The sequence below is a fragment of the Papio anubis genome, chromosome 10 (assembly GCF_008728515.1).
Source record: "Papio anubis isolate 15944 chromosome 10, Panubis1.0, whole genome shotgun sequence".
Taxonomy (NCBI): Eukaryota; Metazoa; Chordata; class Mammalia; order Primates; family Cercopithecidae; genus Papio; species Papio anubis.
Genome location: NC_044985.1, coordinates 82847834 through 82874302, shown reverse-complemented (window position 1 = coordinate 82874302; position 26469 = coordinate 82847834). Strand labels below are relative to the sequence as shown.

The 26469-nt window shown below is 36.9% G+C and overlaps 1 protein-coding gene across 4 annotated transcripts in view; it reads left to right on the top strand.

Moving 5' to 3' along the window:
- The window catches only part of SATB2 (SATB homeobox 2), a 194134-nt gene extending 174870 nt beyond the window's left edge, over positions 1 to 19264 (top strand). For 2 of the 4 annotated variants that reach the window (XM_009182706.4, XM_003907774.4), the window contains one exon: positions 16040 to 19264. In XM_009182706.4, coding sequence (XP_009180970.1) covers positions 16040 to 16501 — 462 coding nt within the window. In that variant the 3' untranslated portion in view covers positions 16502 to 19264. The remainder of the gene's footprint in view (positions 1 to 16039) is intronic. The other 2 variants (XM_009182702.4, XM_031651447.1) reach the window with 1 other exon arrangement.
- Positions 19265 to 26469: the final 7205 nt, after the last annotated feature.

Genomic DNA, 26469 nt, shown 5'->3' with positions numbered 1-26469 from the left:
AGCAGATAACTATAATACAGTGTGTAAATAAGAGAAAGTAAAGCACAAAAGGGTCACACCTGCCCCAAACCTGGTGAGTTGGAGAACTCAGAAGGCTTCCAGGGAGTAGTGCTGCTCATGGCCCTTACAGATTCATCAGAGGTTTCCAAGAAAGGGTGACACAGCATGAGTCTGGGGGCTCCAGTGTAGAGTTGTTGGAGCACAGCCTGCAAGGCAGGGGCTGGGGAGCAAGGACGGGCAGGGGCTCAGGCCGCAGTCAGGTTACGGGGCCTTCTTGGACGCAGAAGAGGCCTAGACCACCTGAAGGCCACTGGGCCTTTAGCAGGATGTTCGGTTGGCTGTGACAGGGAGGCCTGTTGGGAGGAAGTCAGAGTAATTCAGGCAAGAGATTATAGGAGTCTGAATTACAGCAATGGGAGTACATCTGGAGAAGGGAAAATTAATCCAAGAACTGTTTAAAAGGAATAATCAGCAACACGTGGGATCAACTAAATGTGGAGTTTCAGATGAGGGGAAGGAGTCAGTGAGAACTCTCAGATCTTGGCTGGAGCAACCTGGGGGGTTGGTCTTGGAGCACCAATTGAGAGCGTTAATGATTAATTCCCTGCTAATGTCATTTGTAAGAATGTTTGTTTTGTACTGAGTTCCCAGCTATTAAATTAAATCCACCCTGAAGCATATCCACATTTGAAAGTATAATAACTTGACAGTTCCAGTTTCTGCAGATGACCTACACAGGGTAAGCAAATATGCTGAGAACAACCAAGGAGATGTGGTGTGGAGACACAATTGGACTTGTTTGATGAATCTGAGTAGATAAGAATGCGGATCGCGAGGTCAGGAGATCGAGACCATCCTGGCTAACACAGTGAAACCCCGTCTCTACTAAAAATACAAAAACTTAGCCGGGCGAGGTGGCGGGCGCCTGTAGTCTCAGCTACTCGGGAGGCTGAGGCAGGAGAATGGCGTAAACCCGGGAGGCGGAGCTTGCAGTGAGCTGAGATCCGGCCACTGCACTCCATCCTGGGTGACAGAGCGAGACTCCGTCTCAAAAAAAAAAAAAAAAAAAGAATGCGGAATGGTCTTGTGGGAGTAGCATGGTCCTGTGCTGCTCGGAGACTGGACTCTTGCTTGTGGGAAAAGGAGTCACCAGTCCAGTTACTTTGCCCCAGGGAATTGGGAACTGAGATTTCTCTTCCCAGTGACCATCCTTGGCACCCTGGGAAAAGGAGACTTATTTTCTTGAGAAAGCAGTGATCTAAACAAGAGTGCCTGTCCTTGTTGGCTTTTCACTTCTCCCCCGATATACCTACCACAAAGTTGAGAAGGAAAAGTCTATCCATACCTGGTTTCAGGTAGTAAGATCATTAATGTGGAGGATACAAAATCAATATTCCCATAACAAATTAAAAGTGGTTTAAAATGGAAAAGCATACCCTAGAATTAAGAGCCCAAACTTTTGGGAAGTTTCTACCTCACATCATTTAATTTTTCCATATTATTTTTCTCTTGAAAGGAAATAATACCAAGAAAGCCAGTCTCTGATGAAATTAAATGAAGTTGAAAACTAAAGACTATGTTTGATAAGCTCTCACTTGATACCTTTTAAGAGCTAAGCCACCAGGAATCTTTGCTGCCTCTCCCTAGAGATCAATGGCCTCTGCCTCATGGTTTGAGGCGAAAACCCTTCTTTGATCATTTGACTTTGTTTACCCAGTTTGGACTTTTGGGTATAATAAACTATAATATGTCAGTGGTGTGGTAATGCTAGATATTTTTTTTCTCTTACCAAAGTGGTTGATTATAATGCACTGCTTAAGATTTGCTTTCTATAAAAGGCATATTTGTACTTTTATGTGTTTGATTCACGCAGTGCAGTTTTCTCAAGTCCTGTTATTAAGTGGTTACATTCAGAAAGCAAAAAATATGCTGAGGTAGTATTTTCTTGGTGAACATCTAATATTTTCACTAACCATAACTGTCAGATTGTTCTGACTTCTGAGTACCCCAACTGTAAAAATTATACAGAAAATGTGGCCTAATATGGGATTCTAAATAGCCTCATGTGAGGCTTCAAACACATGGATTACCTTCTTTCATCTCTTTCCCCTGAAGTAAAGCATCTCATCCAAACACGCTTTCTCCTTAAATAATTGAAGTCCTCTCTTTTAAGAAGCTGTAAAACACTTCAGTTGTGATGTCACTAGTGCCATTGCAGTTATGGGGATTTTAAATCCTAAACTGGTTCTTGGCTGAGGTTTGTCAGGAAGGGTCTCTCTTTTTGAGCTAGCAAATTTTGATGAAATTGGGTGTCTGCTTTGTAAAAATGGTACACAGAGATAGAAATGTAAAAATCCCTTTATAATCCACTCTAAATGGACATTTGGGAGAGAAACTTCCCCATAAGGTATTCTAATTTTTGCTAACATTTTTGTTGTTTTCACTTTTAATTCCAAACTTGAAATATTGAATAATATCCTCTGTCATTTATAGTGTTATTCTTAGAGTTTAGTAGATTTTAGTTGAAAGTGTTTATTCACACTAAAAGAAATTTGTGCTAAAAACTTCGATTGAAACAGAACATAATTTTGTATTTTTCTCCATTAACTAGCTAAACAGCAGTAAGCATATATTTGTTACATGTTAGACTCAGGGGTATGTCATTTTGGAGTCAGAGCTCAATTTTGTATATTTGTTTCTTCTTCTGAAGAATAAATACAATAGTACCTGCCAATATTGTGAGATTATTTCATTCTTTTTAAGAAATAAGAAATACAAAAGATGATAAAGAGCTTTGAAAATAATTACAGGATTTAAATAATTACAGAAATCTGATATATGACCACGGAGTCATATTAAATAATCTATGTGTAAATCAGTAATAGTAATACTTTATTTCAATGAAGCTTACATAATTTATTGAGATCCTATGACTGAAAGTATACATAGATAATCGCCCCCCACCACACGCCTCCATATTATCCTTGTTTCTAAATCATCCTATTCCAAATAGGATGATTTCAATTTATATTTTTCATCACCAGATTTATAAATACTATAAAGGGATTTGGAAATGGTTTGAATTCTGATTCTTTGGTGCTTTACCTTAGGAATCATTATTTAAGTCTTCATTGACACTTCCTGGCTGACTAGGTGATGTCTCTTCTTATTCAATGTATCTATTCTTTTCCTTCATGTGTCTTAAAACATTTTCATTTAAACGGAATCAAAACTCTGCTTTGGTTAAATTTACTGGATGAAATGTATTTATCTGAAGTGGTCTCTGTATTCTATTATTTTAAGCTTACCTTGAATCTGTTTTAAAACAAGCTTCAGAGCTCACAAATCATGTGTCACTGGCATTGATGAAGTTATTTTCATTTGGGTCACATTTTTACTTCACTTGAGAATTATTTAGCCAGCTGGATTAACTGTTTAAGCATTTTGATGGATCATGATTAATCTGAACCCTTTGCACGTCTTTCTTTCTTAGCCTTTTTCCATTGCTGAAGTATTACAGATTTCCAGGTTGGTTCTTTTAATATCATTGGGATTGTGGTACCAAGTCATCCTAACCTTTCATCTTCCTCATTTAGTTACCTGGTTATGTTTAACTTAAGAGCATCTTCTTTCATGTATGCTGGTGCTAAAGACACTTTTTTTCTCAATTATACCCATGAAGCAAGTCACACATTTATTTAAAAATCAGAATCCTAGAGGTAATTGTTACCCTGCTCATTTCCATCTTCTTACTCTTTATTCATTTTAACCAAATGTAAGGTCTTTAAAGACACTTTAATCTGTGCCTTGAATTGGGTCTTCAAAAGATAGGCCTTTGCTGTGAATTTTTAGGCTAGGCTTTGTGTTCTGAGAATACTTTGTGAAGAGTAATGGAGGAGTGTCAGAACAGGGAGAAATTAGTGCTTATGGATGTCAGGCAAGTGAGAATGCGGCAGGTGGGCTAGGGATGGCGTCTCCCAGGCATAGGGACACATGGTCACAGCCTGGACTGTCCTAAAGGGTCCGGTCTTCCTCAGTCTTCTCATGGATTGTGTTTGTTGTTTTTGTGAAATCGTTTTGGTCATGTTAGCCCTAGATGATCAAATAAACCTGTTTCTCAGATGGTACTGATGAAGGGGAAGGAATAATTGCCATTAGATACATTATGTGTCCATGCTTTTCCCCAAGTACTAACTGGAGAGTGGATTGTTTTCTACATTCTCTTCATGTCTATTTGATATAGTTACTCATCTCCTTATACTGAAGAAGCAGTTCACTCAGCCACCTACCTCTTCAGTGTTTGCAGATTCTGGTCACTCCCAGCAATCAGATTAATGACTGTGCCATTCCCCCCGACGCCCAACAAACTATACCAAAGCTGTTCGTATAGTTGTTCTCAATTTATAACCAAAGAGGAAATGATATAAGCCAAAGGCTGTTTTAAAAACCATGCTTCCTCTAAAACCCAAGTTTAACAGCTTATTGTGTCACAATATTTTTATGCTTTTATCTTTGACCAAAGTGTTTATTTTGAGAAACAATTATTAAACTGCATTAAAAACATACACAGTGTTCCCATAGTATCTTGGTTACAATATTTTTTTTAAAAAAAACAGACTAAGGCTGGATGAAATTGAACACATATTTCCATGTCAGACTTCCTACCATTTTGCTTGTTTGTATTGATTTCTCTTGACATGGTCTTCTTTTATTGACCACCACTTTTTTTTTCTTATTCTCTTTCTCTCTCTTTTTTTTTTTAAATCCCCTTCCTATAGCTGTATGTGCTAAGAGCAATTGTAAAAGAGAACCAACTTATATTAAATCTGCCTGGAGTCAAAATGTAATCTAACACCTGTAGTCTGCAATTTGTCATCACTTCATGGATACTTTTTTTTTTTTTTTAATAACAGATTTCCTGAGTTTTGACCTTAGGATACTGGGTAATCCAAAAAAAGCAACAAAGCTAAACCATGGTTTTTTAATAAGTCCTATAATGTTAGGATGTGAAATTACAATCATAAGAGCCAACTTAAGTAACATCATTTGAAGTTAGAAATAGTGCTGAGTTGTGTATCTAGGATAATATGTTTTGCCTGTGAAAATGTCTTTGTGTGATAAAGTCAAGAGATAAATCATAATGCATGTGTAATTTCTCCTACACTCTTTCCCTAAGGCTTTCCTAAGTGATTTTCTCCTACACTCTTTCTCTAAGGCTTTCCCAAGTGATTTGACTCAAGTAAGGATGTTTTTACTATTGAGCGTGATTCATGTCTTCCAAAGTTTTCAAACTTTTTGGTCTCAGAATCTCTTTTCACTCTTACTATTGAGGACCCCAATAATGTGTTATATTTACCAATATTACCATATTAGAAATTAATTCTGAGGAATTCTTTAAATGCTAACTAATTTAAAAATCATTATAGATAATACAGAGTCATCCCTTTGTATTCAGGGGGGATTGATTTCAGGACCTCTTGCAAATAACAAAATTCATGGATGTTCAAGCCCCTTACGTAAAATGGTGTAGTATTTGCATATAATGTACATACATCCTTCCATATACTTTGAATTATCTCAGTTTACTTCTGATACCTCATACAGTGTAAATGCTATGTAAATAGTTATTATACTGTATTGTTTGGGGAATAATGACAAAAAATAGTTGGTACACGTTGGGTACAGACACAGCCGTTCTTTTTTTCCTGAATATTTTTGATTGTGGTTTGTTGAATCCATAGGTATGGAACCTATGGATATGGCGGGTCAACTATATATGCATATATGTAAACGTTATATTGACAATAAATATATTTTAAAAACAGAAAATAAGAGAATGCCATTGTTTTATATACTTTTGCAAGTATTTTAAAGTCTGACTTAATGAAAGACAATTGGATTTTCATAATTGCTTCAGCATTTAGTCTAATACAATATGTGGTTTTGGTTGACGCCGATAAGGCAAATCCAGCCTCAGGTACACATATAACTGAAATAGGAAGAAATATTTTAATCTGCATTTCACATCATTGTGATATTCTTCTTTGATACTAGAGCAACATTCTACAAGTGGTAGTTTCTTAATGGTTAGTTGCAAAGTGGAATTGAATCTAAAACTATATTGAACTTTTTATACTTTCTCTTTTACCTATTCATAACTTTATAACACCTTACAGGTTTACTGTATTTTGTAAGGTCATGCAGCCCTTACAAATGTTGGCACATTTTATTATATGACATATTTAAAGGCAAAACCAAACATATTTGTTAAATTGCCACTAATATTAAAAAAGTTAAGTACTGGGAAACTACTAAGCATATGGTGACCACTACAAGTTTTCCCAAAATTCTAAGTTTTGCTTGAAAGGTTAAAAGGTATCATTGGCAACAAATGCTGTCAGATATTCTTCCTGGAGTGATAGCCTCACTTGATTTTTAAAACAATGTCAAATATGCAGATCTGAATAACCATAGTCTGTCTATTAGTTCTTTCAAGTCAAATTGATACTCCATGACAAAGATGGGTGGCTCAGCTTTCAAGTCCAACAATCACACAAGTGCTGTTTCTCAAGACAACCATCTTCCCTCAGTATGCTACAGAAGTACTTCATATGCACTTCCCATTTCTTCACACAGAACATTAAAAAGAAGTATACTCGAAGATTGAGACTTAAGTAATACAATTTTACTGCTTCATCAAAGATGCTCTTAAATGAAAGTGGCATCATTTTTGCCGTGAGCTTGTGGCAGTGAAAAATACAACTGCCTGGACCATTTGGTTCTGCTGCTTTGATTGTTGCAGGCCAGTATTTCCCACCAATGCTTTTGTACCATCTGCAAATTCTGAAGTGTGGTCTATGCAATAGGCCCATGACATCGAAACTATTTTCATAGCAAATTCAAGACATTATTTACCTTTTTGACTTTGCTGAAATTTGCAGATGGTACAAAAGCACTGGTGGGAAATGCTGGCCTGCAACAATCAAGGCAGCAGCACCAAATGATCCAGGCAGTTGTATTTTTCACGGCCACGAGCTCGCGGCAAATTTCAGCAAGGTCAAAAAGTTTATGTTTATGTTCTAAATAATGTCTTGGATTTGCTATGAAAATAGTTTTGATGGCATGGGCCTCTTGCATGGACCACACTTTGAGAACCGTTGATAAAGAATGTCTTCCTAAGAGGATGTCAAGCTGTATGTATAGAAGGTGTCAACTTAAACGGAGTATAACTTGAGGCTCAATTTCATGTAATATATGCTTCAGAGGCAACTTTCCTGTGCTAGGTGCCATTTTAAGTACAAAGATGTATGTAGTATTTGAGTGAAAGAAATAAGAAAAGTTATCGGTAGATGTGCCTATTTGTAGATCTGTGGGGTGAAAAAGATTTCTGAATTTGATGCTTTCGTAATAAGCATGTTGATAGAAAATATGAGTGACACATTATACTCCTGATTCTTAAGTCCTTCTCACGTTTCGTAATAGCTAGTACTAATTGAAACCCTACTTACGACTTCAGAACTTTGCTGCTACATACTTAGCATGTATTATCTCACTTTCCCTCCTATCACTACAAGCACTACAATGAAGATTTTACAGTTTAACAGACACTGTGGCTCAGAGAGAGTAAGTAATGTGCTCAGAGTTACAAGGCTAGTAACTAAGCAGTTGTGGTTTTGCAGTCGAAACTGGATTTGAAACCAGAACTTTGTGACCTCAAAACTTCTCCTTACCATGTGTATACAATGCCATCTTATAGTTATACAGTGCCCTAGGAAGTTTTTTGGTTTTTTTTTGTTTTTTTGTTTTTTACACAGGAAAGAATGTTTTGCTAAAAGGGAATAATAGCAAGGAAAGTAATAACTAGTTTTGCTGAAAAAGAATAACTGATCTGAAAGTAAAGAAGAGAGAACATGGAATGCAGTGCCACAGAACAAAGATACTGAGCACTAATTGTGTCCCAGGCATATGGTATGCCAACATGTAGCTCACTGTCCAATAGTGACAGAGACATAAAATAATTATATTAATATTTACATTAGTTATTAATCATTAAAGTTCTCCTCACTGAATTTTGGGCCAAAATTAGTTGTCCCCAGTGCTGATTTTGAGAAAAGGGGAATATTAGAGGGTACAGTTAGGTTTTTGAAACTTTCAATTACGTGATATTTTATATATAGTCCATTTAAAAAATAACAGCATGTATTCATTGTGTTCATTCATCTATTCAACAAATTCTAATTGAGTTATGCATAAGGACTTTCAACCAATTGTTACTTTTAAGTAAAAAAAAGGTGTGTATATATATGTGTGTGTGTGTGTATAAAATCTTGTTTGTGTTATCTCCTGTTAATGTACCTTACCTTACAGGACCTGAAGCTTTGTGTGAGACTTGTCATAGAGAGACAGATGTGACCACCTGGGAAACTGTTTTAACCTGTTACTACACTGGATCAACCACCTTATATAGTCACCTCCTTAATGATTTCTCATATATACACACACACACACACCTACACACACACACACACACACACACACACTTTTTTTTTTTTTTTTTTTTTTTGAGACAGGGTCTTGCTCTGTCACCCAGTCTGGAGTGCAGTGGTATGATCTCGGCTCACTGCAACCTCCCCGTCCTGGGTTCAAGCAATTTTCCTGTCTCAGCCTCCCAAGTAGCTGGGATTTCAGGCGTGTGCCACCATGTCCGGCTAATTTTTGTATTTTTAGTAGAGACAGGGTTTTACCATATTGTCCAGGCTGGTCTTGAACTCCTGAACTCAAGTGATCTGCCCACCTTGGCCTCCCAAAGTGCTGGGATTATAGGCATGAGTCACCATGACTGGCCTTAAGTATTTTTTTCTTAGAACTTTTAATAGAAGAATGCTTTCCTTTTTTGGATCACCTAGTTTATGTTCTGTTCTAAAAATGAGGTAAAATTAAACATTATTTTTTAAATTTTACTTTAATTTTAATTATTTACAAATTAAAATAATTCTAATACTAACCCAAAATAAACGTGGATAAAAGTCATCTTGTTTGTGTTCTCATCTCCTATTAATGTACCTTACCCTACAGGACCTGAAGCTTTGGGTGAGACTTGTCATAGAGAGACAGATGTGACCACCTGGGAAACTGTTTTAACCCATTACTACACTGGATCAACCACCTTATACAGTCACCTCCTTAAGAATTTCTCATTTTCTCTATAAAAGAAGACCACAAAGTGTTGGCATATTATAAGTAATGCAGCTCACCCCATAATGATACAGTGAATTATATACTTTCCTAAACTTAATCATTCAAGATCTCACTTCCTTCCCTACAGGCAAAAAGCATTATATTTTACACATGGCTCCCAGCTGGTTTTCATTGAGGCCTTCAATATCCATTTGAACACTGAGACCTTTAAGAAGAGCTGCTTTATCTTTCTTAGTCAACTTTGGTCATGGTACCATTAGGTCTTTTTGTTTTCAAATTTTTCGGTTTTGAAGGCAGAGAAACAACGTGTGTCCATATTATAATTGTGCTTTATGACTCGGCAAGGAACTTTTGGGTTTCATTTGCAGTTAATGTCTCTTTTGAGTATATTTATAACTTCTCATTCTTCATTGCTATCTTCATGTCCATTTATAGACATAGGTGTCATATTTCAGCCCAGAGAGATTACAGCAAATAAACTTTTAACTTTCTATTTGTTTATTCCTACCCATAACTTATTCATCAGCCCTTAATTGTTAGAAATAGGACTTCTTATTAAAAAGCTGTATAAATTAATAGGTCCAATTATTGTAGATACTCCATACATGTTTGATGATACGTGGATAGACTTTTTAAAAAATTCTTTTAACCAGGGCTGTTTTTAACATCGTTTCTTTCGCGTATGATGAACACCTCTGATGAAGAAGACAGCAATCAGTTAAGTGTAAAGTAACACTTCTTTGGAGGGTAGAAGTGCCAATGCATACTTCTGGCTGTTTTTATGATAATGTTGCTATTTGTAATCCTCCAATAAAAATCCAGTAGTATATTACAAACTGAAATTTTCTTGCAAAGTAATTATATAAATATTTTCCTATCTTTCTAGTAATAGTAGTAGTTTTCAGGTCTTAGTATATTTTTGGTTATCTCAGATTTTATGAATGAAGTTCACTGTGAGGGCTTTCCATTACCCTGACGGTGGAATGCCAAGCACTCCATGCTCTGGCTGTGGCTCTCAGGTGTCATTTTGCTGGAGCGTGGTACTATCCAACAGTACTTTCTGTGCTAAGGGAAATGCTCTGTATTGTGCTGTCCATCATGGCATCGCACAAGTGATACAATGGAGCACTTGAAATGTGGCTGATGTGACTGAGGAACTGAGTGTTTGTTTGTCTGTTTAATTAATTTAAATGTAAATACCCACATGTGGTTAGTGGCTATTGTATTGGGCAGCACAACTCTAACATGCTGACTTTCTTGCGGTTTTGCAAATGTACCAAGTATATTCTTGCCTTGCAGCCTTTTTGCTTGCCTTTCTATTATCTAGAATGCTTCTCCACATGGCTGGGCTTCACATCCTTCAGGCCTGGGCTCCAGTGCTGCCTCTGTAGGAAGCCTTCTCTGAGTCACCTTGTCTCAAATAACTTCCCCTCCCCACAATCTTCCTCCTTATGCATTGCCCTGTGTATTTATTACTACCTGACATTTTATTTACGATCTGTCTCCTCTACTCTAAAGACTTTTTTCAATTTTTCTCTATATTTTACTCACAGAAGTCAGGAGACCATAATGTTTAAGGGCACGGGCTTTAACATATCCTTGAATAAGATATGCTTGATAAGCCTAGTTCTGCTGCTTACAAACTCTGCACCTTAAGCAAATTATCTACACTTTTGGAACACCAATTTTCCCATCATAAAATGAGGGTAAAAATGCCTGCCTCTAAGAGTACTGTGAAAATTAAGTAACATTAAATATATTTATAGCATTTAGGTCAGTGTGTAGCTCATGAGTAAGCTTTATATGAATGGTAACACCTATTATTACTATTATTATTGTTATTAAATCTACTTAGATATTTCATTAATTTCATTACTGTGAACCCTGCTTGTCATACTGAAAAATCAACAGCAGAAGTTATGAATAAGAAAGGCTTTTAAATAAACCATTTAGGACTCTCTTTACAGAAATGAATTTGTTGTCTAGATTAACTTTAATTTTGATGGAGAAAAATCCAAACCAAAAAAAGAAGTAGGATGAGTTGGTAGGCTTCAGTGTGCAAAGATCGAGAGTAAAAAGGAGTGGATAGTTACCCTTATGGAATTAAATATTCCATTACTTGGGAAAATCACATGAAGAGGAGTGTTTGCCTTAGGGATAAATAAAGGTAAACTTCTAAGCCCATTTCTTAAAACTTTTATATTGAAATATGGTATAGTTTGCATACAGTAAAATGCATAGATTTTAATTGTACAGCTTGATAATCTTTAGACATACACACATCCTTTTAACAAACGCACAAGTCAATATAGAGAATATTTGCAACATCCCAGGAGGCTATCTTCCACCCCCTTCTACTCAGTAAACCTCAGTGGAAACCCGTTATGCTGGGATCTGTCAATGCAGGCTTTTCCTATTTTTTGCTATTCTTATATATTAATTTGTTTTTCCTGTTCTTTCACATAAGTGGAATCATACAGTTTTTAGTCTTTCATATCTGACTTCTTTCACTCAACAGTAAGTCTGTGGTATTTATCTGTGTTTGTATATATAGCAGTAGTTCATTTTTCCTACTGCTCTGTTATATAAGTATACCACAACTTATTTATCAATCTTATTACTGGTAGACACTTGGGTTGTTTCCAGTGATGACTAAAACTTCTATGAGCATACCTTTCAGAGGACATAGCCACTCATTTCTGGTTTTATGCAGTGTTTGTATGCTTGGCGTTAGTAGGTACTATCAATGGGGATTTTTTTGCCCCTCCACTGGGCCCATTTTGAAAAAGGGAAAAAAGGTAATGCTGGCAAGTCCTTGGTCCTGCCAGCTTTTCATAAATAGTTTGAAAGATGCTCAGTTAAACTTAATATGAAGAAAATCTCAGAAAACTATAATCTGATAGCACAAAGGACTAGTTTGGAAAGAAAATTTTATTCATTTTGCAGGGCATTCTGTTAGTTGGAGTAATTGTGAATTTTGTGACTTAAAATACTAATTAATAAAAAGATTATGCCCAAACTGTCAAATGAGCCTGGGAATGAAACCGCTTATAGGTCCCTCCATCAGCAATCAGTGGCATGACTCTCAGGGCACTTGCTTGGGACAGAGACCAAATTTGATTCGTTCTAGTTCACTAACAAGGAATTTAGAAGATATTCTGAGAAATTCAGACCAAAAAAAAAAAAAAAAACCCAAACCTAAATATCAGTTAAGTGAGAGTTCAGAAACTTTTCCTGTGAAGAAATGGCTAAAAGAGTTGACATTATTTAGTCAAGATGTGAGAAAGTGAAGAAAAGATGACTTGATTCTGCCCTTTAGATGGCAGGATTTTAGAAGAGGATTTGGATTGGCTTTCGTGCCTAGAGAAGACCATCTTATAGGCATTAGGCACTGCTCTGCTTGCATTCAGAGTACTTATGCCACTAGAATAAACTACTACATGGTATTAGGACGGATTCTTAGCAATTGGCCAGAGAGGAAATTATGTTGTTCTTTTGCTAGGAATTGTCTAGAGACAATAACTTTCTGCCTGGAGTAATTAGAACATTTTAGGGGAATACAGATAGTTAGGACAGATAACTTTGGGAATCTTTTAATCTCAGATATTATGTATATTGTGGTTGAAAGGGACTTACAGCCAAAGAAAAGTGTCAGTATAATAGAAAAAGCTCAGCTCCTTTGGTAACTTGTAAGACGGTTTCACTTAAGGGATGCCCATTTGGGCATTCAGGGTTTGACCGCTCTTTCCTTACCTGTTAGAAGATGCTAGAAGATATAACTTAACCATCTTCATGTAGATGTCACCATGCTGCCCAACTCACTATGGTACATTGTCTGACCAGAAACTATATATTTCACTTTGTAGATAATTTCTCTAACTATTACTTCTCTTGAGAAACATCTTCCTAGTCTATCATGGGCAATTGCCTTGTCATTGTTCCCTGGAAACCTTTATCAGACTGACAACTCCCCGTGTTTGTTAATTCCAATCCTCCGAATCGGAATTAAGAGGAGATGCTACATGTTTCCAGTTCAATCTTGATCCACATGGCACCTTTGTGAGGAACTTGTCAGGATTCAGTTAATTAATCCATGTAAAGTTCTTAGAACCGCCTGGCACAGAATAAACATTCAGTGAGGGGTAGCTATTCTTACTGTTCTTTCTCTGTTTCATGTTTAGCTTCTCTGTACATAGGTATTACTAGTGCTCAGTTCTAGGAAATAAAGGGGAGTGAAGCAGGCCAGTTGGTTGGACCTAAGGAGAAGAACAAATGCAATCATGCAGAAAGATTATAGTAACTTCAAAGTATAGTTTTGGAAAATCTCTTTAAATCTAACCAGTGCACAGTGGAAAATCCCTGAAGAACCAATCTAATTATTCAATTAAATGGAACCGTTATGCTGACTTTTACTACAGAAGGCAAGCATAATTTAGAAAATGGGGCATTTTAATTCTCTTTTGTTTTCCAATTACCACAATTACTCTAATGGGGAGTACTCATGCTTGAGTCTATGTTCTTCCAGTATGTACTTTGCACATAATTTCAGTCTCTCTTTCCCCAAAAACTAGAATCCTCACCTGTTGACATAGAGGTTTACTTATTACAGTGCTCATACTGCCCAGATCATGGCCTCAGAGCAAATATCCTTCTGCCATGAAAGCTGACCTGACCAGCACCAGTCCCCCAACCCCCACTCCTGGAGCTCTGCTTTTCCTGCCGGGTATAATTAGGATGCTGAAGTAACAGAGCTCTCACTTTTTTTGCTGATGCCAGCTTACCACAACAGACCACATGAGTTTACTCTTAGTTGAAAGTGGTAAGGAAAATGCTAAGAACATTCATTTTAATTGGTCAACATTATACGGACTTTAATGCCACTGTTTTATAGTCCTGTGCTTAGGATTTCTTTCTGCCACTAGCCATCGGCTTATTATAGCAGATAGTCTTATTTGCTTCTGATTATCCTTTTTATTATTATTTGATTATTACTTGAAAAATTTAAACCTCTTTTGTTTATTGCTACCTTATTTAGGTAACAGGTTCATCTGCCCTAACTTTTGTTAAGTTCTACGTAAAAGACTGACATTTTCACATTGGTGGGAAAGTATTTTTTCATCATATGGCCCTCAAGACTAGGATAAATGGCAGAGTTTTTTGTTTTTTGTTTTTCCTTAAATGCTTGCTTTGATGCTGTTGTTTCGTAGCTAAAAGACTATGGGTAGTGTGTGGTGGTGGCAGGAAAGATGGCAGGGATAGTGGTGTGAATGGTCCTTTAATGTAACTAGATGTGTTTTCTTTGCATTGGTTGGATTTATTCCTCCTGAACTCTGGAAAATGTTTAATTTGTTATTCTAATATGAAAAAGATCCATAAAATATGAGAGAATAGTAAAAGGAGATTTTTTTTTTTTAAGTGAACTCACTCTTCTTAAAAGTTTTGGGAGGATTTAGGAAGTTAGACCCAAGTATAGGAAATGTGGTCTTTGCCTTTGGAACCAACATGACACATTTTAGTGGGGAAGAGCACAGTAACCTTGTAATTCTGTCATACAGCTGAAGCTGTAAGGTGTGGGCGATGGCTGCAGTTCCTCATCAGGACTTCATGCTCCATCTCCCCCTCCACAAAGTCCTTCTCACATAGGCCTGTGGGGAGAGCTGGGACTGAGTTCCTTTGAGTAAGTTTACCTAAGATTTTGCTTTGTTATTAAATGATTGGGAAATAGGTAGAAATAAAAGAAAAATTATTTAAATTACAACTAGAAAGCTTTAACATTAGGAGAAAAAAAACCCAGAAATTAGAAAGTATATGCAAAACAGAGGATTAGTTTATAGTGATATTGAGAAGGTCCATCTATGTAAGTATAAAATGGTCATTTAAATTCATAATTCAAGAAACAGTTATGTCTTTAAATTAGTTTGAACATTTTCACATTCTAAAAAAAAACATTTAAAATCAAAAGAATCAAAATTAGAACTAAAAGAATATAAAGTCATTTCTAATTTTACAAAGGATTGATTTCCTGTCTTAAGTACCAATTATTCCTCTATAACACTATAAGAGTCATTATGAGGCTGATAATAATTGCTGTCATTTATTGGATGTTTGCTCTAAGCCAGAGATGAGGCAAACTATGACTCATGGGCCAAACCTAGTCTTATTGGAACACAGCCATATTCCTTTATTTTTGCAATAGAATAGAATTGAGTAGTTGTGGCAAAGATCGACCCTCCAGAGCCTCAGATATTTACTATCTTGCCCTTTCCTGACGAAGTTTGCCCATCCATGATTTAAGACAAGCACTGTTTTTTGTAACAATTATGTTATTTAATCCTTACAACATCTCTAGGAGGTTAGTTTCTTATCCTGCTTTTATAGATGATGAAATAGAGCCTTAAAGATATTAAGTGACTTGTCCAGGGTTACTCAGCTAAGTGGAAGAATATGAACTTGAAGCCATGATAGTAGAGTCCATACTTTCCCCTTTGTGCCCAGTTTCTTTGTGGTTAGCCTTCAGAGAGGTGGCATATTTTGGTGGTTAAAGGTATGGAAGACTCTGAAGCCAGGTTGCTTAAAGTGAGAAGACCTTAGGCAACAAATGACTTGACTTTGTGTCTTAGAATATAAATGTTGGCAGATACTACTATTATGAACCTCATGTTTTGTAGGTGAGATACTAAATCTCCAGAAATGCTTTTACGATTTCCAAAGACCTGACTTTACAAATGACGATAGCTTACCTCCAGTGCTAGATAGATAACACATATTTCAGAGGGCTGATGGTTTTGCAAAGGTAAAATCATGAGTCCAATGTTCATTTTTTTTCTCTCTTAATTATCAGGTGCTTCATAGACAGCAGTCTCAGCCAGCCAAGGAGAGTTCCCCTCCCAGAGAAGAAGCGCCTCCCCCACCTCCTCCGACTGAAGACAGTTGTGCCAAAAAGCCCCGGTCTCGCACAAAGATCTCCTTAGAAGCCCTGGGGATCCTCCAAAGCTTTATTCATGATGTAGGCCTGTACCCCGACCAGGAAGCCATCCACACTCTTTCGGCCCAGCTGGATCTCCCCAAACACACCATCATCAAGTTCTTCCAGAACCAGCGGTACCACGTGAAGCACCACGGGAAGCTGAAAGAGCACCTGGGCTCAGCGGTGGATGTGGCCGAGTATAAGGACGAGGAGCTGCTGACCGAGTCAGAGGAGAACGACAGCGAGGAAGGCTCCGAGGAGATGTACAAAGTGGAGGCTGAGGAGGAAAATGCTGACAAAAGCAAGGCAACACCTGCTGAAATTGACCAGAGATAATGTGAACTTCTACTAGGCAAAGCAATACATCGGTCCAAGGATTTTCTGCTTTCATTTCTTTAAAAGTTTTGGGTTTTTTTGTTTTGTTTTTTGTTTTCGTTTTTGTTTTTTGCTTTATTTTTGTCTTTTTATGTCTGTCTGTTTTGTTTTTCTTACCCTTTTGGACATTTCTTTGTTGCAGAGGATACACCTATAGACTGAATAAGTTCAGTATTTCTGAATCAGACATCGCCTTGGCAAAGACACTAAAGCGTTACACTTTATCCCGTCTCTATGACTGGATCATAGTCATTATAATCACAGGAGACTCTGCCTTCATTATCCTTGCACTTAACGGAAGTTAAATCAGGCAAATTCCAGGATGAAAAGAACTACGACATAAATGAAGGAAGCTACAAGTGTGTGTGTATATGTATATGTATATATCTCTATATTTACATATATATATTAAAATTGCATGGGACAGAGACTTTACAATCCGAAAGAATAGACTGTGAAATGAGTTCTTAAAGAAAAGACTTGTTTATGTATTAAAAAAAAAAACCACTTCACAGTGAGTCGCTTTGGCTTTTTGATAAACTGCGGCCTGCTCTCAGGGTGGGGTGACTATTTTTGAATTCCTATTTATTTTTTGTGTTTGTCCCTGATTTTTTTTTTTTTTTTTTTTAATTCTTTGGCTTCCTATCTGGCAGCTTAATGGGTAATTTTTGAGGTATGTATTTAACAAAATAAACCAACACTGCCAAAAAAAAAGAAAAAAAAAAGAAAAAAAAAGTAAAGTGAAAAAAATCAGGGCACATTAAAATGATACAAGTCAAATTACTCTTAAAGACACAATGCACACTTAAAATGACTCAATAAAATGACTCACTACGTTCCGTTATTCAATTTGTCATTAATGTAGTGAACAGATGCATTTCTGTGGAATTCCAAATAAGTAAAACTGAAATTCAGTGCAGAGAAAACTTTGTCCATTAGTGCAAGTCTTGATCAAATGACATTTTGACATTGGACGTATGGAATTCATAGTATGAGCCACATTTTGTTGTGAAATTTATTTACCTGCTTGTGGCTTCAAATCTGAAAATTAATAAGCCTGCTCGTTTAAAAGTTGTTTGTTGTTGCTGTTTTTTTGTCTTTTTGTTTTTTACTAGAAAATAGTTCAGTGTAATATTAAGTTAGAAAAGAAGTTGCTGCCCAGTTAAAGGGGCTCCCTCTCAAATAAATCTCCATCCTTCCCTCTCCCAAAAGACATTTCTGATTTCTGTTTCACTTTGGGCTTCCTCTTCTTCGCACACATTCCATCTACCTAATCAAACATTTTCAGTCCCTAATCTCTCCTGTCCCTTTTCCTGGGATGACAGCCCTAACAAGAACTGTTTCTGAATCATTGTGCAGCTCCGGGCAATAGAGTATGTGAAGCGATTTCAGTAGAATCACTTACTCATCCTAAAAGAAAACATTATCCCAGTTACCTACATCGCAATTACCTTATGTAAAGCAGAACTAATGCTGACTGGATGTTTAGTGGGGTGAGCATTAAAGCTGCAATCTACTATAGTACTCCAGATCTCTTTCAGCTTCCTATGAGAAACACCAGAAGCATTACTTTCCACTTCTACTTACAGTAATTGCAAGAGGAGACCTCACATTCAGGACTGGCCTAGTGAACGTAATCCATGCTTTAAACTGGTCATTAAACAGTCCCACATGGTTGGATTTTTTTTTTTTTTTTTTTTTTTTTTTGAGTTGTGCTCTCACGAAACCTTGTCAAAGACCTCATGCAATATCACTTTGAAAGTTATTTTCTGTTTACTACACAAACATTGTAATATAACTGTTAATACTATTTATATATTTGAAAGGTATAAAAGGTAGGAGTTAAAAAAAAAAAAAAACCTCTATGTGTAGATATTAACTCAGAACTTACAATATACAGGGAGAAGACATGTTGCAATACAAGCTAATTCTAGCTGCTCAGTAACCTCTGGAGTTTTTAAAGGGACATTTTCCTGTACTTTTTCAAATAATGATGTTTAAAAATTATCTTGACATGAGCGTCATATACCTTTGCAAAAGGATGGTTGTTTGCAGTTCGCCCTGGCCCCATCCTTCCTATTTCTGTAGTATGCTGCAGCTTTAATCAGAAAGTCCATGGTTGCTGCTTCCTGATCTCCGAGTTACTCTTTCCAAATTGTCTTCTTACACTGTTGCTGAAGGTCACTCTGTACACGTAATGGAAACTGATTTTGCCAAGCTCTTACAAGGTGGTTCATCTATCGATGGCATCCGCATTTGGTATCTTTTACACTTCAACCAAAAATTTATTAGGTATTTTTCAATGCTAAGTCTTGCCTTTTATTTTTTAATTTCACTGCCAAGTTTGCAGTGGTTCTAAGTGAATCTGTGGGCATTTTAGCCTGTGGTCTTGCCAGATCTTTGCGAATTACAATGCATATATGTCTATTTATTCAATATCTGTCATATAATATCTATTTGGAAGAAGAAACTTTCTCTTGTAGTGCCTCTTGACAAAGCACAATTTCCCGCCTTTTTTTTTTTTTTGTGAAATGAAGAAAACAAATTGTGTTTTATTGCGGTATCAACAATGTGAATAAGGATTAACATATTGTAAATGTTCTTTTTTCCATGTAAATCAACTATCTTTGTTATCACTAAGTGATAATTAATTTTTAACTTATGTGCATTGTTAGGCTGTTAGAATTTTTTGGTTGTTAAAATAAACGCATTCAATAAATATGACTTTGTTTGTCAAGTATTTTACTGGGCATTATCTGCTTCCCCACTTAATGTTTTATGCAGAGCGAGACCTGGTGAGTCTTAGGAAAATTTGTACCCTTATTTTAGAAGCAAGACAGTGGTACCTGCTATCACAGATGTGTGAGTCCTGTACAGTGCATGGATTTCATTACACATGTGAATATGTGTGTGTCTCTGTGTGTATATAAACACATGCATGCCCACTTCCTGGAGCTGGCAACTGGGAGAGTCATTTATCCAATCTTTCGTCATATACAAAACAAAACTCAAATGTAAAAAGATAAATGTATAGGCTGCTGTTTTATTTTTCTAGTGAATATTTTCTGTTTATAATTTAAAAACCACAAATGACTGCGTGTCAGGAAACTTTTGGAGCACATATGTCCATGGTTAATGGACATAATAAAAGTCTTTTATATTTAGAGCTGGGGTACCATAATGTGTGCATGGAGGAATGCCGAAAGGATTGATGTATCTGAGAAATGTGTGAAAATGATTTTTTAGAAAGTGCTTACAATGGAAAAAATTGCTCAAAAGACTAATGTTAATAAGGAAAGAGCAAGTGCTTCGCTTCAGAACTGGCAAAGTAAATTAAAAAGTGATTTTGTTTTCTTTTGATATTGTAAATGTTTTTCCTGTTTATTTTTTTTCCATTTTTCTGCATTTGATTGACATACAGATGTAACTTCTCTTTCTTCCTCGGTTTCCCTTACCTTTTTTTCTATGATAGTTAACAGCCCATGAACCATGTAGATATGTTTTAAGGATAATTTATGAAAACCGAGTGTTTGCAAAAAGGCAGACAGCTTCAGGTTGCTGAAGGTTTTTAAAAACAGCTAGAGGCTCAACACAGGGTGAAACGTTATTTACACAAATGTAAATGAACTCTGCATTTAGACTAAAGACAAAGAAGGAAAGCATTTGTGAAATAATGACTTTTAGCGCAAGCAGCTTCCACATTCATGAGATTGTGTTTTAGGGGTCAAACTTCATCAGTGGGAGACTCTACACACAGATGAATTGGTGTGCCCAGAAGGTGTCTCTGTGCTGGTGACTTCTATTTTCGAGAAAGCAAAGTAGGAATTTCTCAAGTAAACAAAGTCATAGCATCTCAGAGCGATCACTTCATGGGTTGAGTTTTGTCTGTGTGTGTGTGTGTGTGTGTGTGTGTGTGTGTGTGTCTAGAGGACATATGTTTCTTTACACTGTTATTTCCCTTTGTGAAGAGTCTTAAAGACTTTAAATTCCCCACATTCTTTCTAAAGGACAATCATGCTGTAATCAAGACAGTAAACATTTATTAAACGTACTCTATGCCAGACAATTTGCTAGAAATTGCAGTGACGAAGAACGTACGACTTTGTGCTTTCTCCTCAGGAAGCTTATAACTTGTTGGAAAGGCAAAATATAAATCCAGAAAAAATGAAACAGTCACAAAAAGTTGTCTTCAGACAGAAATATATTTGCTTAATGGGTGGTACAAACACATGCTATGAATTAAATAATTATTTCTTGTAAGCTAGAATAACCTTAGAAGGTGGATCATTTATGATTAGGTTTAGCTGCATACAAAGAAAAAAAAAAAGCACAAAGTAATTATGACCCAACAAGGGTTTCTTACATGAAATAAATTGCTGAGATAAGCTGGCTTCATGAATTCAGAGACTCACGCTTTTCCAGCTCACAGCTCCATTTTCTCCTGTGTTCATTCCTGTGTTCCCTCTTCATAGTCCAGGATAATCGCTAGAGCTCTTGCTGTCACACCTAACTTCCAGGCATCAGAAGGGACAAATGAGTAAAGAATGACACAAAATCTTCCCTTGGTACTGTAGGAAATTGGTTCCAGGACCAATCCATGGATACCAAAATTCACTAATGCTCAAGTGCCTTATATAATGGTGCATAGTATTTGCATATAACTTTTGTGTATCCTCCCTTATATTTTAAATCATCTTTAGATTATTTATAATATCTAATACTATTAGAATACACAGTAATAGAATTAGTATAATGTAAGTGCTATGTTAATAGTTGTATTGTTTAGGGAAGAATGACAAATCTGTACATGTTCAGTAGAGACAAAACCGTTCATTTTAAAAAACAGATATTTTTGATTTGCAGTTAGTTGAATCCACAGATACAAAAGAATGGCTATACTCTCTTTCTTCAAGCCCTATACTTGAATGCAAGGGAGACTAGTAAATGTTTCTAGCTGTTCCGTGAATTCCAGAGAAAGGGGGAGAGTCGATAATTGGTAGGCAGCTAACAGCCTCTGCCATAGAAGGTATTAAGAAGAATATTGAAAATAATAGATAAGAGAAGGATAAGTGAAGAGGCACATTTGCCCTGCTTCTACTTCCTGCACCTTACATCTCTTCCTTCTCCTCACCCTGAGTTCAAGTTCATTCCCGGCTAACTTTAAGGATCAGTCCAAGCAGCACTTCTTCCAGGAAGCCCTTCCCCATCTGCTTTGTCAGCGTGATACAAATTCTTCCATGCTCATGCCGCTTCCAGGGTATTCCACTGCACAGAGTTTGTAGCATGTTGCGGTTACTGTGCTAAATGTTTATTTCCCATGAGCCCTTGAGACCTACAGCTGGATCCCAGACATGGAGTTCCTCAGTACCTAGAACAGTGCACTCAAAAATGTTGATTGAATGATTGTGTATTAAATATGTGAAAAAACATGCATTCAAAGACATAGAGTCAGAGAAGAAGGCACACTGTAGGACAGCGAGCAGATCAGCAGGAGAAAGGAACCTGGCACTGGCAGAGCTCTCCTAGGCTAATTGTTCCTTTATGCCCTTACAGCAACTCCTCACAAACACTATTATCCTCAGTTAACAGGGAGAAAGGAGCTCTACCTAACACAAGGTTTCAAAATGGGTTTATGGCTCTTTTTCATATATGTCTAGTCAATTATTCAAGACACACGCTTTAGGGTTTATGCAATCTTTTATGATTTCTAGATCTTTCCAAATTGTAAAAATTGGGAAATTGATACAAAATGATGGAACAGGATAACAAATATTGGCAGAAGTTAAGTATGTTCATTCAAATTTTTTCCAAACTGTCATGTTCTTAATAGACTTGTAAAATAAAGCAGAAAAAGCCACACCTATTTCTAAAATGATCTGCCTTTAAGACCATTATAACTTACAGGTAACTGTTATTTCCTCTTCCAAATTCATGGCACTTGTCTGTACCACTCATTAAAAATAATAGAGCAGTGTTTGAAGACAGCCTTCCTGAGGTTATTTCACATCTCCTGGGTTTATGTTATGGACTTTGGTGACTGAATGTGTCAGATGATATTGATAAACAAAAGCCCTCAACTTCGAAGGGAATTGGGATCCAGAATATTTGAGTTCTGAGGGTGGCACCACCATTCCCTGGTTGTGTAATGTTGGGCAAATTACATCTTTGAGCCTAATGTTCCTCATCTAAAAATTGAGCATAGTGACTCTCACAGGGTTATGGAGAATCCAGTGGTATAAGATGCTTCGAAAGTGGTAAAGTTTATGAAAATATTGCGTTTGTCATCTGAAATTGCCAACTAGTGATCTAACTTTGATTAATTTTATTTATTAACTTTCAGAGGTCCTGATGAAATAAAGCAACATTTAAGCTTTTATATAGTTATTACAGACATATTTAATTAAGGCTTGTGGTACGACTACAGGAATGCCATGACCAACTCAATCTATTCAGCAAATATATTTATTGGGTACGATTAGTGGCCTTGATATTTAATGCAGAATCAAAGCAGTTCTGGATACATTTAAATTGATTAGCATGTAAGATTTTTGTTTTCTATCACCCCAGAGAATGCCATTTCAAGGATCCCTGAGAGTGAAGCTAAATACATTAATTTGTGTCTGAAATGCTTACCATTGAAAAGTGGACATTTATGAATTGGGTACATTTTGCTTTTCTTCTTTGCTTTTCTTCACCCATCTTTCAAAGTGAGTGGAGAAGTATAAATTCTAGGGGACTACATCAAAAGTAATTAAGAAAGATTTGGGCAATAACTCAGCAGGCGGGATGGGTGTGATTCTTTAAAGGCAATAGCAAGACCTGAGGTCTTTGCATTTGGCCATGCAGAGAACAGGGGTAGGCGGGCAGGTGGAGGGCTATGTGGGGATAGGCATGACAATGTGTCTTCTGAATGAGCATGTCTAGGACTGGCATACTGAGTTGGAAACAGGAACAATGAATGAAGGATGCGATGAAGGGAGGTGATTTGGCACCTTGCAAATTCAATATTGCTGGGAAATAATAGAGTTCTAAAGCAAGGTCTGCATTTTCTCCCCAGTATCACACCACCTCTATTTTTGTATCCTAGAATGTTCTAGAAAGAATGTATAAACTGAGCATTAATTTGTTGACCAGCATGGTTTATATGCCATGACCATCTGACATCTCTTAACACACTTTTTCATAATCTTGTTCAAGTATGACATTTCTGATTGAGTTTTGTTCTGAGGGAAAGCTTATTTTTTAGAAAACACCATGATCTGCTAGTACAACTGTCCCAAAGAATCTAGAAGTAGCTTCTTTGGTGACATTTAAACAGGCTTAAAGTGTTACCTTCGCATATGGGAAAATAGTTACAAAAATATTCCATTAGCAATGTAATAAATAGTGCAGAGCAATGATTAATTAAACAGATAACTATAATTTATTCACTATCCATTAACAAGCATAATCCCATTTAAACACACAATAACACAGGCTGAGGAAATCAGGGGAGACTCAATGTCAACTCTGAACTGAGCAATCCTAGGAATCTACCCTTAAGGAAAAGATAAGGAAAAAATAAAATCTTTACAACTTTAATTTGTTTGTAGTTGATTGTGTGGAGGCAATGAGTTGTTCTAGTTTCTATTTTTTACTAATATTGCAGCTTGAAAAAGTTACTTTTCAATCCCTAGTTTCTTCATCCATAAAACAGGTCCAGGAACAGTGGCTCACACATATAACCTCAGCAGTTTGGGAGGTCAAGGCAAGAGGATCACTTGAGGCCAGGAGTTCAAGACCAGCCTGGGCAACATAGTGAGAACCTGTTTCTTCCAAAACAAACAAAAGTATAAAATAGGGTTAATGACTTATGTATTTCAAGGTTGTCATGATTAAATAAAATAACTATGTAAAAGTATCTAGCGTAATTCCTTCCTTCCCTTCCTCCCTCTTTCTCAGGGAGAAAAAAACAGGATATAATCAAATGTTACAGAGGACTTAAAAATAGTTCAGATGAGTTTCAGAGTAGGATTAAGTCTTATGCTTAAATTTTTTTTTGCATGATTTAAAATCTTTAAGGATAAAGGGCTGTTATGCTACACTTTCTTCTTATCTCTTTCTCCCACTTTTTCTTCGATTCTCTTTCATTGCAGTCCCTTTCTTTACATCTCTCCCTTCCTCCTGTTCCTTCTTCCTGGCAAGAGCTATAATATGATTTTCTTTCTTAATTGCAAACAAAATGAATGAGGTGTTTTAGTAGCCTTCTGAGGTCTTCAAAATTAGGTATTTAAACATTAGGGACACCACACTTGCTCATTTTTCTGCTGCCTTATTCTTGTTCTTTTTTAGTGTATTTTGCTGATTCTCTTCTCTCCAAGCCTTTATGCCTAAGATGATCCAGCGTTCTTCCCTTTGTCCTCCTTTTCCCAAATCTACTCTCCTTCCTCGTCCAGCATCATGACACTAAATGCACCCAAATGCTGACCACACTACGATTTCTGTCTGTAGCCTAGACCTTTCCTACATCTCCAAACTAGTAGGTTCCACTGCCTATTCAACTCCTCCACATGCCTGGCACACTTCACATGGCCCCAGATGACCTCCTCTTCTTCCCTGAACTGTTCCTCCCACCTGTTGGCAACTGCAGCTTTCCAGTTGCTTAGGCCTAAAGCCTTAGATTTGCCCTTGTTTTTTTTCTTTAACACAATAGCATTTAATATGTCAGGAAAGTCCTATCAGGGGAACCTGCCCCCAATATTTCAATGTAGGTTCTTTCTATTTTCCACAAGTGTTAGCCAGCTGAAAAATAAAGACAAAGGGTACGAAGACAGGAATTTTACAGCTGGGCCTCCAGGGGTGACATCACATATCAGTAGGTCCATAATGCCCACCTGAGCCGCAAAGCCAGCAAGTTTTTATTAGGAATTTGAAAAGGGGAGGGGGTGTACGAACAGGGAGTAGGTCACAAAGATCGCATGCTTCAGGGAGCAAAAAGGAGAAGAAAGATCACATGTTTCTGAGGAAACAGGACCAGGGCAAAATCAGAAACTCCTGATAAGGGTCTATGTTCAGCAGTGCACGTATTGTCTTGATAAACATCTTAAACAACAGAAAACAGGGTTCGAGAGCAGAGAACTTGTCTCACCTCAAATTTACCAGAGCTGGGGTTTCCCAATCCGAGTCAGCCTAAGGGTACTGCAGGAGACCAGGGCGTATTTCAGTCCTTATCTCAAGTGCATAAGACAGACACTCCCAGAGCTGCCGTTTATAGATCTCCCCCTAGGAATGCAATTCTTTTCCTAGGGTCTTAATATTAATATTCCTTGCTAGGATATCTCTCCTACTTGCATGTCTATTTATAGGCTCTCTGCAAGAAGGAAAATATGGCTCTATTCTGCCTGACCCTGCAGGCAGTCAGACCTTATGTTGTCTTCCCTTGTTCCCTAAAATCGCTGTTATTCTGTTCTTTTTCAAGGTGCACTGATTTCATATTGTTCAAACACACTGTTTTCAATCAATTTGCACGGTTAACACAATAGTGGTCCTGAGGTGACATACAGCCTCAGCTTATGAAGAAAACAGAGTTAAGAGATTAAAGTAAGACAGGCATAAGAAATTATAAAAGTATTAATTTTGGGAACTGATAAATGTCCATATTAAAATGAAATCTTCACAATTTATGTTCAGAGATTGAAGTAAAGACAGGCATAAGAAATTATGAAAGTATTAATTGGGAACTGATATATGTCCATATTAAAATGAAATCTTCACAATTTATGTTCTTCTGCTGTGGCTCCAGCTGGTCCCTCCATTTGGGGTCCTTGACTTCCTGCAACAAAGTACTGTCAGCTTTACCTTCTAACTAGATTCACAATCTCACAACCTCTCACCACCAACATTGCTACCAGCTTGATCACAGCCACCATCATTGCTTACCTGGAGTGTAG